General features: G+C 41.2%; 1 protein-coding gene across 2 annotated transcripts in view; it reads right to left on the reverse strand.

The window, feature by feature from the left end:
• LOC105474344 (solute carrier family 4 member 8) overlaps nt 1-19884 on the reverse strand; it is an 81853-nt gene that overhangs the window by 3804 nt on the left and 58165 nt on the right. For both annotated transcript variants that reach the window (XM_071071699.1, XM_071071700.1), the window contains 6 exons: nt 18480-18593; nt 15526-15687; nt 14437-14688; nt 10618-10686; nt 9327-9500; nt 6854-6991 (listed from right to left, as the gene is read on the reverse strand). In XM_071071699.1, the coding sequence (XP_070927800.1) occupies nt 6854-6991; nt 9327-9500; nt 10618-10686; nt 14437-14688; nt 15526-15687; nt 18480-18593 (909 nt within the window). The remainder of the gene's footprint in view (nt 1-6853; nt 6992-9326; nt 9501-10617; nt 10687-14436; nt 14689-15525; nt 15688-18479; nt 18594-19884) is intronic.

Here is a 19884-nt window from a genome sequence, read left to right on the forward strand (position 1 = left end):
CTGGAAGAAAAATAAACATTATTACATCTCGGACCAAGTAAGACCAAAAGTTCACCAGACCATTCTTCTACCACAATTTCTACCTAATTTCATTGCACATTTATTATAAATAATATGATTAGGTTCTTTCATAGATTTGAGTTACCACAAAATGAGAGACAACCAGATATTTATACATGTGGAATAGCATTCAAAAAAGAATAAAAGAAAACGTCAATCTGAGTAAACCTCTAGATCTAATGACCAATTTACTACAATATAGCAGACAGAAGAACATTTTAAATGACACCAAGGGATGCATTTAGCAAAATATAAATGGTGAGAAGCCCTAGAGGTCAAAGACCCTGTTTCTCCAGTTTTAAAAAAATGGAAAGGGAACCCCCAAAAAGATTTAAGAAAGATATCAACCAATTGCAATATATGGCTCTTCTTTGGATTCTAATTCAAATAAACAAATTATTAACAATAAGAAGTCTTTTCTTTCTACTTTTGTAGGTTTAAAATAATCCAAAATGTAGGCTGGGCGTGGTGGCTCATACTTGTAATCCCAGCACTTTGGGAGGCCGAGGTGGGCAGATCATGAGGTCAGGAGATCGAGACCATCCTAACACAGTAAAACCCCATCTCTACTAAAAATATAAAAAATTAGCCAGGTGTGGTGGTGGGCACCTGTAGTCCCAGCTACTCGGGAGGCTGAAGCAGGAGAATGGCGTGAACCCGGAAGGCGGAGGTTGCAGTGAGCCGAGATCACGCCACTGCACTCTAGCCTGGGTGAGAGAGCGAGACTCTGTCTCAAAAAAAAAAAAAAACAAAAATAAAAATGATAAAATAATAATAATAATCCATAAGGTAAAAGATCTCTACTAAGAGAACTATAAAACACTACTGAAAGAGATCAGGCTGGCTGGGTGTGGTGGCTCACATCTGGAATCCCAGTACTTTGGGAGGCTGAGGCGGGTGGATCACGAGGTCAGGAGCTCAAGACCAGCCTGGCCAATATAGTGAAACCCTGTCTCTACTAAAAATACAAAAATTAGTAGGGCGTGGTGGCGGGCGCCTGTAGTCCCAGCTACTTGGGAGGTTGAGGCAGGAGAGTCGCTTGAACCTGGGAGGCGGAGGTTGCAGTGAGCCGAGATGACACCACTGCACTCCAGCCTGGGTGACAGAGCGAGACTCCATCTCAAAAAAAAAGGTCAGGCACAGTGGCTCATGCCTTAATCCAAACACTTTGGGAGGCCAAGGCAGGCAGATCACTTGAGATCAGGAGTTTGAGACCACCGTGGTCAACATGGCAAAACCTCGTCTCTACTAAAAATACAAAAATTAGCCCAGGCGTGATGGCAGGCACCTGTAATCCCAGCTACTCAGGAGGCTGAGGGAGGAGAATCACTTGAACCTGGGAGCAGGAGGTTGTAGTGAGCTGAAATCACGCCATTGCCCTCCAGCCTTGGCAACAGAGCAAGACTCTGTCTCAAAACAAACAAACAAACACACAAAAAACACACTGCTGAAAGAAAACAGAGATGATTTCTTTTTCAGAGAATCATCTCTAATCTGACTTCTTTTTCAGAGAATCATCTCTGATTTCTTTCAGCAATGTTTTGTAGTTCTTGTAGAGCTCTTTCATGTTTTTGATTAGGTGTATTCCTAGGTATTTCATTTTCTTTGTGGCTATTGTAGTTAGGATTGTGTTCTTGGTTAAAAGAAGACATATAAGTGGCCAACAAACAGATTAAAAAATGGTCAACATCATGCATCATTAGAGACGCAAATCAGAACCACAAAGAGACTCCATCTCACATCAGTCAGAATGACTATTATTAAAAAGTCAAAAAATAACAGATGTTGGCATGGTAGTGGAGAAAACGGAACATTTCTACACTGTTGGTGGGAATGCAAATTAGTTCAGCCCCTGTTGAAAGCAGTTTGGAGATTTCTCAAAGAACTGAAAATAGAACTAGCATTAGACCCAACAATCCCATTACTTGGTATATACCCAAAGGAAAAGAAATTGTTCTGTCAAAAAGACATCTGCACTCATATATTTATTGTAGCACTATCAACAATAGCAAAGAAATGGAATCAATCCAGGTGCCCATCAATGGTGGACTGGTAAAGAAACTGTAGTACATATATACCATGGAATACTATGCAGCCATAACGAGAACAAAACCATGTCCTTTGCAGCAACATGGATGCAGCTGGAGGCCATTACCCTAAGTGAACTGATGCAGGAACAAAAAACCAAATAATGCATGTTCTCATTTATAAGTGGAAGCTAAACATTGGGTACACATGGACACAAAGATGGGAACAAAAAAAACACTGGGGATTGCAAAAGGGGGAAGGCAGGGGAAGGGTTGGAAAACTACCTATCGGGTACTATATTCACTTTTGGGCGACAGGATCATTAGAGGCCCAAAGCTCAGCATAACTCAACACACCCATGTAACAAACCTGCACATGCCCTGAATCTAAAATAACTTAAATTTATTTATTTATTTTTTGAGACAGAGTCTCGCGGTGTCGCCCAGGCTGGAGCACAGTGGTGCGATCTCGGCTCACTGCAAGCTCCACCTCCCGGGTTCACGCCATTCTCCTGACTCAGCCTCCTGAGTAGCCGGGACTACAGGCGCCCGCCAACACGCCCGGCTAATTTTTTTATTTTTAGTAGAGATGGGGTTTCACCATGTTTCACCGAGGTCTCGATCTCCTGACCTTGTGATCCGCCCGCCTCAGCCTCCCAAAATAACTGAGATTACAGGCGTGAGCCACCGCGCCCAGCCTAAAATAACCTTTTTTAGAAATCCATAATAAAATGTTTTCTTAGAAAACAATCCCGCTAATTTAAAGAAAATAATTACAGAGAAAAAAACTATCTGTACAAAGATGTTTAAAGTAATATAAAACAACTAAAAATTTTAACAAAGGAAAAATATTTAAATTAAATGAGATAATACTATAGAACATTATATATCCATTTTTAAAATATGATCATGATACAGACAAATAGAAACATGAAAGTGTCTTATGAAATCAGGTTGAGGGAAAAAAACAGAATATATATGTGCTATATATATAAATATGAACTCACAATTATATAATTATCATAGTTATGTGAAAACTATGTCAAAAAATGGAAAACAACATAAAGAAATGAACATGAATGTTGGCTATCAGATGGAGAAATTTTGGAGTCAAGTCTTCATCTTTTTCTTTTATTTCATTTAGCTTTTAAAACAATTTTATAAAGTAACACATGTTAACAAATATGTGCTTACTTCAGGAATTTTGGAAAATAAGGAATATAATGTCTACCAGCCACCTCGAACTTAACATCCAAAGCAGATCTCTTGATTTTCCTCCTAAACCTGCTGTTCTCCTTGGTCTTCCCCATCTTAATAAATAGTACAACCATTCATTCAATGGCTCGGTCCAAAAATCTAAGAGTCATACTTGATTCCTCTTTCACCCATGCCCACTATCATTAACAAAACCCATCAGCTCTATCTTCAAAATAAGTACCCAATTCAGCCACTTTCACCACCACTACCTTAGCATAAGCCACCCTCCCCTTTTGCCTGAGCTGCTGCCAGCCTCCTAGCTGGTCTCCCTGCTACCACTCTGTCCCTTCCAGTCTTACTGGCTTTCTTGGTGTTCCTCAGGCACAGCGAGCTCATCCCTCCTTCAAGACCTTTGCACTTTCTGTACCCCTGGCCTGGAATGTTCTTAATCCCAGATATTCTCATAATTTGCTTCTTACTTTATTCAGGTCTCTACTCAGATGTCTCCTCAGAAGAGTCATCTCTAATCATCCTAAATAAAGTAACTCTCTCACTCCCTACCTTCTTAAAACATATCACTACCTAAAATTATATATGTATGTATATAAATTATAGCACTATAACCAAGAAAATAAATATAGACTTGTTTGCTTGTTGACAGTGTCACCTCCATGAGAATGTAAGCTCCATGGGGTCGGTCAGGGACTCTCTCTGTCCTGTATACTAGTGGGTCTGGAACAGTGACAACAGAGTAAAGATTCAATAAATATAGAGGAAGGAAGGAAATTAATCAAAAAAATGTATAATCTTACCACCTAGAGAGACATAGAGAACCACAATAAACATTTTGGTGTATTTTCTTCCCATCTTTTTCATGTGTGTGTGGGGTGCACACATGCACGTGTGTGTGTGTACAGTATGTGTATATGTATATGTTTTAGTAAAAGTGAGGTTCTTTGACAGTCTTACTGTATGCTCCATTTTATGTTCTCTATGTTTTTCACATAAAATGTCAGAAACATGTCCACATATCTTTTTTTTTTTTTTTTTTTTTTTTTTTTTTTTGAGACAAAGTCTTGCTTTTTCATCTAGGCTGGAGTGCAATGGCATGATCTCAGCTCACTACAGCCTCTGCCTCCCCGGTTCAAGTGATTCTCCTGTCTCAGCCTCCTGAGTAGCTGGGATTATAGGCATGCACCAACATGCTTGGCTAATTTTTTTGTATATTTAGTAGAGACAGTGTTTCACCATGTTGGCCAGGTGTCGAACTCCTGACCTCAGGTGATCTGCCCGCCTTGACCTCCCAAAGTGCTGGGATTACAGGCATGAGCCACCACACCCAGCCTTTTTTTTTTTTTTCTTTTGAGACAAGATCTCTCTCTGTCGCCCAGGCTGGAGTGAGGTGGTGTCATCTCAGCTCACTGCAACATCCGCCTCCCAGATTCAAGCGATCCTCCCGCCTTAGCCTCCCAAGTAGCTGGGACTACAGCACATATCATTAAGTATCATTACAAAATAGCATCATTAAGTATTTTTTAAAACTTTATTTTTAGGCCAAGCACAGTGGCTCATACCTGTAATCCCAACACTGGGAGGCTGAGGCGGATGGATCACGAGGTCAAGAGATCGAGACCACCCTGGCCAACATGGTGAAACCCCGTCTCTACTAAAAATACAAAAATTAGCTGGGCATGGTGGCGCGCCTGTAGTCCCAGCTACTCGGGAGACTGAGGCAGGAGAATCGTTTGAACCCAGAAGGCAGAGATTGCAGTGAGCCAAGATCAGGCCACTGCACTCAGAGCGAGACTCTGTCTCAAAAAAAAAAAAAAAAAAAAATTTATTTTTAAACTGTTGTACAATAGTCTATTGTAATATATTTACTCTAATTTTCTTTTTTTTCTTTATGCCACCACAATTAAAATATTTTGTCTACATTGCTAATTGTATCCTTAGGATAAATTTAAAAATTAGAGTTGCTGGGCCAAAGGGCATATACACTTTTGACCTCGTGATCCGCCCGCCTCGGCCTCCCAGAGTACTGGGATTACAGGCTTGAGCCACCGCGCCCGGCCGGGCATATACACTTTTAAGACTCTGTGGTTAAACTGCCCTCTAAAGAGATTTATGCAACTCATATTACCACTTTTAGAGTGTGAGAAGCCTATTTCAATTACAGTCTTGCCAACACTTGTTTTTATCTTTTAAAAATCTTTGCCAATTCGACAAGTAAAAATAATGTATTCTCCTTGTTTAAATTTTCATTTTTTTATTTTTTAATATTTATTTTCATTTCATAAAATCCAGATGCTGCACAATCATTTCTTTGATTATTAGTGAGAATGAAATTTTTGTCATAGGGCAACTAGCCATTTGTACTTCTTTTTTGTAAATTATATATGTCCATTGCTCATTTCAATTTCATATTATTCTTATTAATATATAAGAATTATTTGAATAGTAAAGATATTAACACATCTCAACTTATCTGTTATTTTTAAATTCTGTTTAGAGTTTTGGATGCCCGAAAGCATAACATTTTATGTAGTGAATTCTATCAATATTATCTTTAAAGTTTTCTTCCATTGACTTTATATTTTATAATTGTTGAAGCTTATTTAGAAATACAAGACTTTTGTTTTGTTTTCTTTTGTTTTTTTTTTCGAGATAGGATCTCACTCAGCCTAGGCTGGAATGCAGTGGCATGATCACAGCTTTGCTGCAGCCTCAACCTCCTGGGCTGAAGGTATCCTCCCACCTCAGCCTCCCAAGTAGCTGACTACAGGTATGTGCCACCACATCCAGCTAATTCTTTTTTTTTTTTTTTTTTTAGAGACAGGGTCTCATTATGTTGCCTAGGCTGGTCTCAAACTCCTGGCCTCAAGTGATCCTCCAGCCTCGACTCCCAAAGCCCTGGAATTACAGCAATAAGCCACTGTGCCTGGCCTAAAAAAAAAAAGCCTTTTAAAAGTTTTTTCAAAGGACACTATTTTAGGCACTAACTGTATTTGGAAACACTTCCCAGCTCACTCATTTCTTGGTCTGGTATTTTCATTTTGCTACACATTCTTTCTTTGCATATATAGGCCATTTATTGAGGGTCCATTGTGTAGATGACAAGATGCCAAGTGCTGAGGGAAATGAAAAAAGATAGAAAGTCCTATGCAAGTTATTTTTGCATGGTGCCAACCACAGCACCATTTGCAATTAGATACATTACAAACATTCTAGGATATAATGGGTCTTATATATTTGTCAAATTAGTCCTTTTGAAAGAATGTGAGCCATTGAATTTGTTAATAAGGGCATATTGTATGTTCACATTCTAGGTATGAGCCTGGTGAGTAGATTGTAGACAAAGGAAAAAATAACTGGTTGTCAAACCCAAAAATGAAGAACAGACAGGAGCAAGAATCCCTAATCCATTCTCAGCTGAGAGCATCTTTGGAGGTAAACTTCCTAGCTCCTAAATATAACCCTTGGGATTCCAGACATGCCAACTTTTCATGTGGCCTTTCCTATGTTCTGTAATTTGAGGCCCCCAGGTATACAGTTGGTGCAAGGACTATGACCTCTTCCTCCTTGGCCTTCTTTTTGGCATCATCCAACTTCTTCTTTTTGCTTTCAGGCATGAGATCATCTAACCAGCTCAGCTCTCGCTTAGAGAAACAGAGATCCATGACTTTCCTGACAAAGACCAAGGCCAAAACCTGAAGAAAAATGAAAAAAGAAAGTGAATGAAAGGTACAAATTTCCTTCCTGGACTTAAAAGCAAAGCCTTATTTTTACAGCAGACTAGGACATTTCAAGCAAAATCAAACTCATAAGAATCATAACTGTCACCATTTATTGAATGCCTTCTTTGTGCCAGGTAACATATGTTATATACAATATTTTAACTACCACAATAGCTCTACAACTTAGAGAGCAGCTAACTGGATTCTGTCATTGAAAAGATGAGCTCCTCATCTGCAGACGGCTAGAGGTCAGCAGGAAGGCTACAGGACAGCAGGTGGGTAGAAAGCTTCTGCTGGAGCTGGGCCATGGTGAGACCAGCCACAGCCAGCCCAAGCATTCCTCACAGTGGGATGAGGGGTTCTTAGAAGATCATCTTTATTCCTTCTGATCCTTTGCCTATACATTCCCCTACCCAAATCCTTGCTTTGGGCCTGCATCATGTGTCTCCAGTGGTTTTTGTCTCTGCCCTCTGGCCTGGCCTGACACTCACTTTATAAATGAGGAAACTGAGGCCCAGAGAGAAAGTGACTTGCCTAAAATCTGACAGTTGATTTCCCCAATAAAGGTAGGTCCAGGGCATCCCAATTGCTGCTCCACTTTCTTTCCATGAGGGCCATTTTAGCCAAAGGAAAACAAAGAATTAATCCTGTCTGGGTGGACTGGTGTTCATCAGCTATATTTGGTGACTGCACAAGGAATGAGGCAAATCAGGCTTATTAAATTCAAGTACATTTCTCTCTGATTTTAGTGACTACTTTCCTGATACATCTGGAATTGACAGGATCCCTTCTAGGAGTTCCCAGTAATTTACTATTTCTTTAACCCATGAATATAACACACAAATGCAAAGCCTTATACGTATTCTGACAAAATTGAGAAACCCACCAGGAGGTTGTGGATCTAGAAGATTAGAAAAAAAATTAAAGATAGAATTTCCGTATGATCCAGCAATTCCACTCCTGGTATATTCCCCAAAGAATTGAAAACAGAGACACTAACAGATATCTGTAAAGCCATATTTATAGCAGTATTATCGACAGGTGAATGGATAAATAAAATGTAGTGTTTACATATAGTGGGATACTATTCAATCTTGAAAAGGAAGGAAATTCTGACACATGCTACAACATGGATTAACCTTGAAGACATTAGGCTAAATGAAATTAGCCAGTCACAAGCTGGGCACAGTGGCTCATGTCTATAATCCCAGTACTTTGGGAGGCTGAAGCAGGTGGATCACCTGAGGTCAGGAGTTTGAGACCAGCCTGGCCAACATAGTGAAACTCCATCTCTACTAAAAATACAAAAAATTAGCTGGGCATGGTGGTGGACACCTGTAATCCCAGCTATTAGGGAGGCTGAGGCAGGAGAATCGCTTGAACCTGGGAGGTGGAGGTTGCAGTGAGCCAAAATCGCGCCATTGCACTCCAGCCTGGGCAACAAGAGTGAAACTCCATCTCAAAAAAAAAAAAAAAAAGAAAAGAAAGAAAAGAAATTAGCCAGTCGCAAAAGGGCAAATTGTGATTCACTTATATGATGTACCTAGAATAATCAAATACATAGAGACAGAAAGTAGAATAGTGGTTGCCAGGGGCTGAGGGTATGGGAGAATGGGGATTTAGTGTTTAATAGGTGCAGAGTTTCAGCTTTGCAGGATGTAAAAAGTTCCAGAGCTGGAGGGTGGTAATGGCTCCACAGCAATGTGAATGTACTTAATGCCACTCAACCGTACACTTAAAAATGGTAAATTTTATAGTTATAATGTTTTACCACAATTAAAAAAAAACAATGATAATAAGAATTTAATTCAACCCAAATGTCCATCAGTGACAGACTGGATTAAGAAAATGTGGCACATATACACCATGGAATATTATGCAGCCATAAAAAAGGATGAGTTTGTGTCCTTTGTAGGGACATGGATGCAGCTGGAAACCATCATTCTTAGCAAACTATCACAAGAACAGAAAACCAAACACCGCATGTTCTCATTCATAGGTGGGAACTGAACAATGAGATCACTTGGACTCGGGAAGGGGAATATCACACACCGGGGCCTATCATGGGGAGGGGGGAGGGGGGAGGGATTGCACTGGGAGTTATACCTGATGTAAATGACGAGTTGATGGGTGCTGACGAGTTGATGGGTGCAGCACACCAACATGGCACAAGTATACATATGTAACAAACCTGCACGTTATGCACATGTACCCTAGAACTTAAAGTATAATAATAATAATAATAAATAAATAAATAAAAATAACAATGATAAAAAAAAAAAGAATTTATTTTTTAAAACCACCTCACCATCATTGGGAAAACAATGGCAGCTGGAGATGCCTTGATGACCCAGAGCAGGACGAGACAGGTCAGCTGGATGAGGGTGAAGAGGTGCACTTTGCGCAGTGGCACATGCCGCAGGTAAATGAAATCTGGCTGGTGCTTTGCGGGCATCCCAAAGAGCTTTAGACGATCAAAGAACTGAAAGGAAGGAACTGGCATTTATTTTCTGGAGGGCTCTCTGGGTCGGAAGCTTTTAGACCCATTCATATCTCTTACATCACCTGCCCTGAAAGGTAGGTAACACCATTTCCTCTGGACAGAAATGGAAACTGAGACTTTAAAAGACCAGGCAATTTGGCCAAGGTTAGTAAGTGGCAAAGTCATAATTTGAATCCATCTTTTCTAATTCTAGGTTCAAACTTCTTTCTCCCATCCCACTCTGTGGCTCCTAAGAGAGCTCTTTCTCAGGGGGTGTTGGAAACAAAATTACATCTTTTTGCTTATTATCAAAACCAAATCTCTTACTTGTTTTAGGAGTTTGGAGCTATTCATTGATTATTTATAGTGAAAAGATAAAATAAAACCTCATAACATCCTAGATATATAAAAAATGATCATCCTTACAAAAAGGAAGAAAGAGAACCAGAGATTAAATAATCTGCCCAAGTTCATATTAGAACTCAGTATATAAGAATGGCCATTGGGCATTCCATTCAAACAAAGAATCATAAGCCTAAGTTACTATATTATCTGGAATACCCAAGTTATCAATGACAAGCTCCTGATTTTTCTTTTTGAAAGACTTAGAGCAATGAGTTGATGGATGGAAAAATGCAGAGTATAACAAGAAGTGACATCTCCTTACCAGGAGCAACTCGCACTATTCCCCCATCTCTCTTCTGCCAGTGAACCCCCTCAAAGGTAAACACCCCATTTTTACACTTTAGCCTGACACTAAACTAGATCTGTCCATGAGTGAAAGCCAGTTTGGTTCTTGATCAACCTTTCAGATCCAAGTTTACCAGCACCTGGCAAAGCACCTAATGTTTAATACGTGCCAAAAAAAATTGTCTGTTGAATAATTAATGAATGACTGGGGCCATGACATCAAGCCAGACCACCCTGAAAGTCTCTGTACTCTCCTGCCAACATGGCTGTTTTTCTCCCTGTATCCAAATAAGTGTCTAAAATAGCCTAAGTGGCAAGACTAGGAAATAATTTTCTCAAGAACTGGTTGCGCTTCTCTTGGGGAGCTGTCTCTCCCTGGACAGGACATGCAGTGAGAAGAAACTTCCCTGGCTGAACCATACAATACCTGAATTCCCTGTAGTGAAGAAACTCCCATGTAGAGGAAAACTCCATAGAGTACTGGCATTGGAATAAACTGAAGACAAAAGGACAAGAAAGGCCAGAAATTAAATTTGGTGTCACAGCACACTCAAAACTATATAAACTTTTAAATCTCCAAGAATGAAATAAAGCCACAAAATAGCTGCAGAAATATTGCATTAGTTTCTGCTGCTTGTGGGTGACTTAGGAGTAGAAGCAAAAGCAGAAGCTGACAATGATAAAAATCATTTATTCGAAAATGAAATGATTACAAGTAAGTTAGGCCTCCTATATCAGCCATCTGGCTCTTCCTCCTCCATGGGGATGGGCACACATACACATACACATACAAACACACACACACACACACACACACACACACACCCCTCTCTTATAGAAATAATGCCTTTTAAATCTTCTGTAATCTCACAATCACCTCCTCAAGGATTTGATGCATTTTAACATGAACCAAAAAAGCTTCCATTTTTACTGACCAGTGGCTTGAGGGCAAGAGTGGGGAGGTATCTTATCAGAGAGGTAACAGTCTGGGGGGAAACACCGACATTATTATATTGCACTTGAACATCCACATAGTATTTGAATACGACTTTCTGATCACATCATGTCTATCAACCTAGGTAATCTTCAGATTGACTCTGAGGTAGGGAAATTGGGCCTATAGAATCAAGGCAAGGAAAGTCTCAGAGCTGAAAACTAAAATGGACTCGTTTTTATTTTAGGGCTAAAGAATATTCCCAAACCTAATTCTTAGACTTAGAAAATCCCTCCAAACTAACACTGGAACAGAAAACCAAACACCGCATGTTCTCACTCATAAGTGGAAGCTGAACAATGAAAACACATGGACACAGGGAGGGGAACATCACACACCAGGACCTGTCGGGGGGTTGGGGGCAAGTGGAGGGAGAGCATTAGGACAAATACCTAATGCATGTGGGGCTTAAAATCTAGATGATGGGTTGACAGGTACAGCAAACCACCATGGCACATGTATACCTATGTAACAAACCTGCACGTTCTGCACATATATTCGAGAACTTAAAGTAAAATTTTAAAAAACAAAGAACTAGAAAAACCCCCCATTGGATTTTATGTTCCAGCTGTAGAGTGACTAGACATGCCAATTCTATGCTGTTTGTGAACTACTGAATAGTTGTCCTAAGAGAACTGTCCTGAAGCAGCTAGAGGAAGGCCCAGTGATGGCCACTGCCATGGCTTCATGGTTCTATCTTGGAGAAGCAGCAACGTTTAGGCTCTTCCAGATGGTGCCTCAACCAGGTGGGAGCGGGAGTTGGGATGGGGACAGGGAATATGTGGTGGGAAAGGGGCATGAGGAGAGGTGGGTGGTAAGGTTGAGTGGAAAGTGGGGGGACAAGAAGATGGTTCAGAAATCCTTCCCATCCCTCTCAGTTCTTACCCTTGAAGGGCATTTGTGGTACAGGCTGGGGTGGTTGAAGATTTGCCAAAAAGAAGGAAAGAGGAGGCAAGGGAGACAAGGCAGTGCTCCAGAATGATTGGTACCTGGTAATACAGCCGTAAAGTTTCCTTCTTACCCCAATCTCCCAAATGCAGGCCTTCCACCCACAAAACATTTTTTTAATGTTCAAAGTATCCTCTATCTGTACCGGAAAAAAAAAAAAAAAAAAAAAGAAACACTCTCTCTTTCAGCCCCACTTCTCATCCTAGCCACTGCTATTTTTCCATCCTGCTTCACAGAAAAACCTCCTGAAAGATTTGCCTGCACTCTTTACTTCTTTCCCTCCTATTCACTCTTTAGCCACCTATAATTGGATTTCTACCCTATAGTTCCACTGAATTCCTTCTCTGATAAGATACTCTCAACTCCTGCCTCAAGCTACTGGTCAGTAAAAAAGTTGCATGTTAAAATACACTAAATCCCTAAGGATTTGGAAAAATTTTGAGATTATGGAAGATTTAAAAGGCTTCATTTCTGTTAAAGAGGGGTGTGTGTGTGTGTGTGTGTGTGTGTGTGTGTGTGTGTGTGTGTGTGTCTGCCCATCCCCAGACAGGGGTGGAGGAAGAACCAGACACGGAGGCCTGTAATTTAACTTACATGTAATCATTTCATTTCAGAACACAATGATTTTTATCATGGTCAGCTTCTGCTTTTGCTTCTACTTCTAAATCACCCACAGGCAGCAGAAACTAATGCAATCCACTGACTCTGCTCTTGTCAGATAACCTGAGGCCTCCAATGTTGCTAAATCCAATGGCCTTAGCTTAGTCTTCATCTTCCAAGATGTGTCTACCCAATCCCTCTTTATTGAAACATTGTCCTCACTTGGCTTCCCTGATACCACATCCCCCTAGTTTTCCTCCCACCTCTCTGGCAACTCCTTCTGAGACTCTGTTGCTATCTCTTCCTCTACCCAACCTCTAACTCTGCTCTTCTCCCATGTCCCACTTCTCTTTTATGTCTTCTCTTTTCCCTGAGCTCTCTCATCTATTCCCTCGGCTTTCAATACCACCTATGTGCTGGTGACTCTCAAATTTATATTTTATTCCAGAAGCCTCCTCTAGCCTCTTCACTTAGATGACTCCCAGACATCTCACTCCAAATCTGATCACAGCCCTACCCCTCACAAAAATCATACAATCTTTTCCATCTTCATAAATGTCATCACTCTCCACCAGATGGTCAAGTCAGAAACCTAATAGGCTTCTTCAATTTTTCTATTTTCCTCACCCCATTCCACATCCAGTCAACAATTGAGACCTTTGGGTCTGCCACCATGCTATACAGAAGCCATGCCTTTTTATCTGTCCCTGCTACCAGCTTCCTTATCCAAGACACCAGCATCTGTTACCTGCAACAGCTTCACTGGTCTGTCTGCTTCTATTCTTCCCTAGACATCAGCCAGAGTGATCTTTTTAAACTAGCTGGATCATGTCCCTCTCCTGTTAAAACCCTTCAAAAGTTACCTTACCCACCGTCGACAAGGCCCTATGTGACCCGCCCCTGCCCCTCTTTCCTTCTCATTGCACTGTGCTCTTGTCTTGACTCAATGCCCATGAGCTACATGGCCCTGACATTTCGTATCACTCTTTCCCACCTCAGGGCCTGACTAGACTGCTTTTCGCTTTTCTCCCCTCCTTCCATGCCATCTCCCACCATCCATGGCATGACTGGCTCCATCTCATCTTTTTTTTTTTTTTTTGAGACAGAGTCTCGCTCTGTCTCCCAGGCTGCAGTGCAGTGGTGCGATCTCGGCTCACTGCAAGCTCTGCCTCCTGGGTTCACGCCATTCTCTGGCCTCAGCCTCCCAAGTAGCTGGGACTACAGGTGCCCACCACCACGCCTAATTTTGTTTTTGTATTTTCAGTAGAGACAGAGTTTCACCACGTTAGCCAGGATAGTCTCAATCTCCTGACCTCATGATCCGCCCGCCTCAGCCTCCCAAAGTGCTGGGATTACAGGTGTGAGCCACCGCGCCCGGCCTACACCTCATCTTAAATAGCATCTCCTCAGAGAAGTCTTCTCTGACCACCCTAACTAAAATAGACCCCTCTGAATTCTCTATAGTGCCAGAAAGCAATGTGTATTTCCTTTATATCACTACTCACATTCTGTAGTTATCATCTTTGTTTTCTTAACTAATTTTCTTAACTACATATTATCTGCCTTACCCCTCTAGAATAAACTCTTTCAGGGCAGGAATTTGTACATATATCTGTTTGGCACCACTGTATTTCCAGCACCTGGCAGGATTCCTGGCACAAATCAGGCCCTTGATATTTGCCGAATAAGTGAAGGGATGATTACCTTTAAGATAGCCGTCATGAAGACTGAGCAGCCCATCAGCACAAAGATCATAAGGCCTGTCACTCTTTGTTCTCGGATGCCCAGGAATTTGGGCTGTTCTCCAGGAGCAGAGCATTCAGATTCTAGCTTGAGGCTGTTCACATGTGTGATGGACAAGACGGTTGCAGCTACAAACCAGGGCAGGCCCATGATGGAGCAGACACCCAGCATGATGGCCACCATCAGTAGGTCCAGGTGGTAGCCACAGCCTTTCTGTGAGGAAACACATCAGTAGGCTAGCTGTAGTCTGGCATAGAACAGTGAGCTAGGGGTCTCAGGCCCAAAGCAGGAAGGGGTGTATGGATAAGAAGGAAGAGGTTCAGGGATCCAAGAGGAGTCTTGTAGCCCCTCCTGGTTAGGAGGAAACAAAGAAGAAAAAGGGGAATCTTAGCCTGTCCTATATATGCCAATATTGATTCTTTTTCCAAGTGCCTCTAGCTTACTCTGAGTCTTACACATTCAAAGATCCATTCTTCTCTGGAAGAGTAATCAGACACCATGCCACATCTTGACCATTCTAGATGGCAGAAACTATAGGAGTTAGAGATAAATGTCCTTATTGGCTTCCTACCACATACCCCCAGATCCTTGACAGATTTGGATGTTGCTTGCCTGCTCTGTTACTTCCCTAGGATCCTAGGGTTCCAGTTTCAGCCTAGAAACTATAGTAACAGACACCAATGGGAGAATACCTGCCTTTAGGAAACAGTGGCCCAGGCCCCTACCTGAACCTCAGGAAGACAAGCTGTACAGCTGCTTGACCCAAAGCATATAGCTATATAGGGATCACCAGGAACTCTACCCAATCACCTTCCCCACAGGTGTGAGAGGACAATAATGGAGTCCACGTTGCTTTCATACCATACCACCATGCTCCACTCTAGTCTCATCTCCAAAGCAATCTTTGTTAATAAAGAATGGAAACCTCTTATGAACCTCTTCTATGAGATTTTATAGTTTCTGGTCTAGATGTGCTTACCCTACAATTAAAAAAAAAAAAAAAAGTAACAGATTGCCATAGCAGCCTTCTAGGTCAGAACCTCTTTTTACCTTGAGCTTATGTTCCTTCCTGTTAATAATGACAGCTGTGATCTGCTGATCCATGAATATCAAAATAGTGCAGAGAAGAGCTGGGATAATTGCAGCTATCACAGTCCACCAGGGATTGGGGCCAATGGGATTAATAATCCATCCGCGATCATCCCTTGTTGGCTAAGGGGGAAAAAATATATTATTTTGGTATTTTAAGTTATAGTTATTAGGGTAAAACATATCAAACTGGATCACAATATCCATATTTCTTTTTATTCTTGAGTGAAGGTTCTTAAAAAAAAAAAGGCATGAAATACAGCAACTCCTTAGGAAATCTATGACCTTGTTCTGAAACCATTCCCCAGAGTTAAAGATGCCAACGACTAACAGAAATTCTTGGGTTTGCAGAGTGGTAGATAAGAAAAGAAACAACTTGCGGAAACTCCCTTGGCACATGGGACCCAAGGTAGCATGAAGAGATAACTAAGAATGCCTGAGGACTTTCCAGACCTCCCCTTTCCTTCTACCAATAACCTACCATCCCAGAATCCACCCCTAAACCTTTTCTAATTATTGCAGTAAAGCCAGTGCAGAGAGACAGATTTGAGCTGAATTCCTGTCTCCTTGTTAGTAAACTTGAAATAAAAAACTTTTCTTCTCTCAAAAACCTGGTATCATAGTATTGGCTTCTAGCACATTGGGCAGCAAGCCCCTTTTGCTCAGTAATAGTTCCAAATCCCCTTTGAAACAGTCAATCTTCAATTATCAATTTCTTGTGAAATATTCATTAATCTTGCACTTCCTTCCACTTACTTTCCAAACCTCTGTGTAGAGAGAAAACAATTGTATCTCAACGTTAATCCAATTAAAATATAATTAACAACTATATCTGTTGTCAAAAAAATTTAATGACTTCCAAAGACAAATATAAATAACTTAGACTATTCTCCTACTACTTCTCTCCAGAGCCATATAATGTGTGTCTACAGCATAAACAAAGGCAAAGTGCAGCCATCTGCATGGCATCTCTTGGGCTTTGATAGGACTGGATTGCTCCAACGGTCTTCTCCCATCAGTAGTGAAACAGGGGTCCAGCCATCAGAGACCTGAGAAGGAGCCTAAGACGGCTAAAGTTGGGGGTTTGTTTGACCTAGGATCCTCTCTAATTCCCCTGTAATACAACTGTTTATAAATCTTATTGGGGTGTTCACAACATATCTAAACTCACCTAGATCCTTACCCTACTCCTGCAGTGTACTCTGAGGAAGACAAGTTCACCCTTTTTTGGCAAGTGGTGCTAGAGGACAAAAGGCCCGGGACACCAATTGGCCCAGAGTTGACCCCAAACTCAAGAAACAAAGCGTAGACTGTTATATTTGATTTGGTTCCTTATTAGTATGGCTCTAGGATTCAAAGACGCTTTAATAACACCACCAAGTCCAAAATTATGAATGGGTTAGCTTCTAAAAGTTTACAGAATCTATGTTTCCTTAGTAACAATGTTCTAAGTGGTAGTTAAGTTCTCAGACCAACACAAAAACTTATTAAATAAACCCTTAATGACGTTATACCCTAGTAATAGTACTAGCCCTCAGATTGGGTCTTGGGAGTTAAGTGTCATGTGGTACAACAGGGAGGGACAAAAAGAAGAAAACTTCTTCTCTGCCTCCTGAAAATGGAGTCTGTCATGAGCAACATATTCTTTGACATTCTCCTGTTTCCCTTTCTCCCCTGTCCTACCTCCCAGAGGCCTTCTTCACAGATGTCCCAGAAATTCAGTGCCTTCTGACTATCTTAGGCCTATCCCTTAGGGAACCTTTCCAAAGACTGCTTAATGTTCCCAAATTACCTATTTTTACACAAAATCCATTCCTCCTGAAGCACTGACCTCAGCTAGGTATTAGAGAGAAAGCTGATTGTGCTCATTCACACAAAGGTGAGAATGCCATATTCTAGAAGGTATTATACTTACAAGAGGGATTGGTTAGTCCATAAACTTCCAACTGGTGGCATTTCAGCAAATTCAACAAAATTAAAAATTTTCAGACAATATGGAAGAAGGTATTTCAACAGGCCTACTTCACGGGTAGAGAGAAAAAAGAGAAAGGAAAGGGACAACTGAAGGGAGCATTTAGAAGTCAGGGACTGCCTTTATTCCTGTCGGCCTTCTCCTCACCAACTTCTCCCATTTTCCTACTTCATAATTCTTCTCAAGGTACTGAGTACGTACAGATTTTCTCTCCTCTCCACCCTATGGGGATCTATGGAACTGAGCTCAGCTTTTCCATCTTCTTTGTCTACTTAGTCAGTGCTCCCAAACTGAAATTGATTTGGAGTCCCCAGGTATTGATATTTGTTTGACTTTTTGTACAGGTTCTTGAAAAATACCATATATTAGAGAAAGTTATACAAACAATGAAATCAGATTGAGATGATTTCAAAAGAGATGTCATGATTACTCTGGCAGGGGCCCCAGACTCCTGATGATGCTCCTCTTAGTTCCATTCTCCTCCTTCAAGGAAGGGGCACCATCCTTGAAGGTTCAGGCCAAGTCCTTTACCTTTTTCATCCTTCCCAGTGCCCTTATACAGCTGATGCTCAATGGAAGTGCTGTTAGCAAGGCTTGTTCCAGAGACCCATGTTTCCACAGTGTCTTGAATATATTTATGTAAACGTGCACATCCCATTGTTTAAATATTAATATATTAAGAACAATAAGTGGTATTAATAATAATAATAATAATACTTTTCATTCATTAAACAACCTTGGTTTTTCTGTTCTCTGACTTTTCTGACTTGAATTCAACCAAGTCTGAAGTTTGCTTTTCTAAATGACAAGGTGTGAGGAGCAAGGTTCAGATTTAGAGGACTGTAAAACTCATGATTAGAATATGAAAAGGCCTTTGAAATTTACTTGGCATCAGAATGTATGAAATTACATGAGTGCACCAAGCACTCTGAGATCTGTTTACCTTGAACACACTGGGAACTTGAAGCTTTGGTGATGGAACTCCAATCAAAAAATCAATAATGACCATTGTGAAGATAGTGAGGAAAACAGCAAAGTCACTCACCATGGAGCGTACCTGGCATGAGAAAGAAGTGGAAACATGTTTTGGCAGGTCAAATACAGTAGAAAAGAGGTTAGTATTGTAAAAGGCTTAAAAATCCTCAGAAGAATGTTTTCATCTTATGGTTGAATTAATGCAAGCAAATTTAAACAACAGGAATATGTTAATCGCCCAATTAATGCCCATAAAGTGTGGATATGATGAAGGAAAATGAACCCTCCTGACAAATGCTAACATAACCCAGACCAGCCTCTGAAGAGTTATGTTTAGGGCATTTAGGGCAAAGTTGGGACTGTAGTTCTGAGAACTTGGATTTTCTGGGACCAGCCAAGGTCTTCAGTGCTAGCCAAAAACCTCAGCAGCAGCATCAACTCCACTTCTCCCTCATACCCAATATCCAGTCTATTTGCAAGTCCTGTTGGCTCTCCCTTCAGAACATATCCCAAGTCTGATCGCTTCTTACCACCGCCACTGCTCCCACCCAGATCCAAGTCACCATCAGCTCCTGTTTGGGTAATGGTAGCAGCCTCCTGACTTGCTTCTGCCTTTGCCCTCCAGTGTTTTTTAAATGCAGCCACTGGAGTAATCATTTGAAACATAAGTTGGGTCATGTCACTCCTCTATCAAAACCCTGAAATGGCTTCTGGGCCAAAAAGCCTTCTTGGCCTGAGGGCCACACAACTGGCATCATCACATCTCCCACCTCAGCTCCTATTGCTCTCCTGCTTGCCCACTCTGCTCCAGACACACAGACCACCTTGCTGTTTCCTTAAACATGCCAGGCTCACTCCCACCTCGGGGTCTTTGTACTTGCTCATGCCTCTACCTAAAATGCCTTTCCTCCAGGTAACCTCTTGGGTAGCTCCCTCACGTCTTTTAGGTTCAACTCAAATATCACCTCCTTGAGCTCTTCTCTGATGATCCTACTTAAAATCGGCCACCTCCCTCCCCACAGAACTTCCTGTACTTCTTTACTGCTTTATTTTCCACCATGGCACATATCTCTATTTTGTTGGAGATTCCCATCCAATTTGGGATCCATCTTAAAAGGACTGCCTCACTTTATAGTGTGGCTTTAATAAAATACAGTGCCTGGCAAATGACCCGTGCCTGCCTTAATCTAAGTTTCCAAAAGACTGAGAGCAAAATATATCTTAGCCACACGTAATATCACTGGTACCTTAGCCTGACTTCACTTTGGTTTGAAGCCCAAGGTTTCCAGTTCCTCCTCCATGGTTTTGTTAGTTCTTCTCTGAATGTAATATAAATTCTCTGAGTATCCACTGCCTCCCCATCCCCAACATGA

This window comes from Macaca nemestrina, chromosome 10 (genome assembly GCF_043159975.1).
Source record: "Macaca nemestrina isolate mMacNem1 chromosome 10, mMacNem.hap1, whole genome shotgun sequence".
In the NCBI taxonomy this organism is placed as follows: Eukaryota; Metazoa; Chordata; class Mammalia; order Primates; family Cercopithecidae; genus Macaca; species Macaca nemestrina.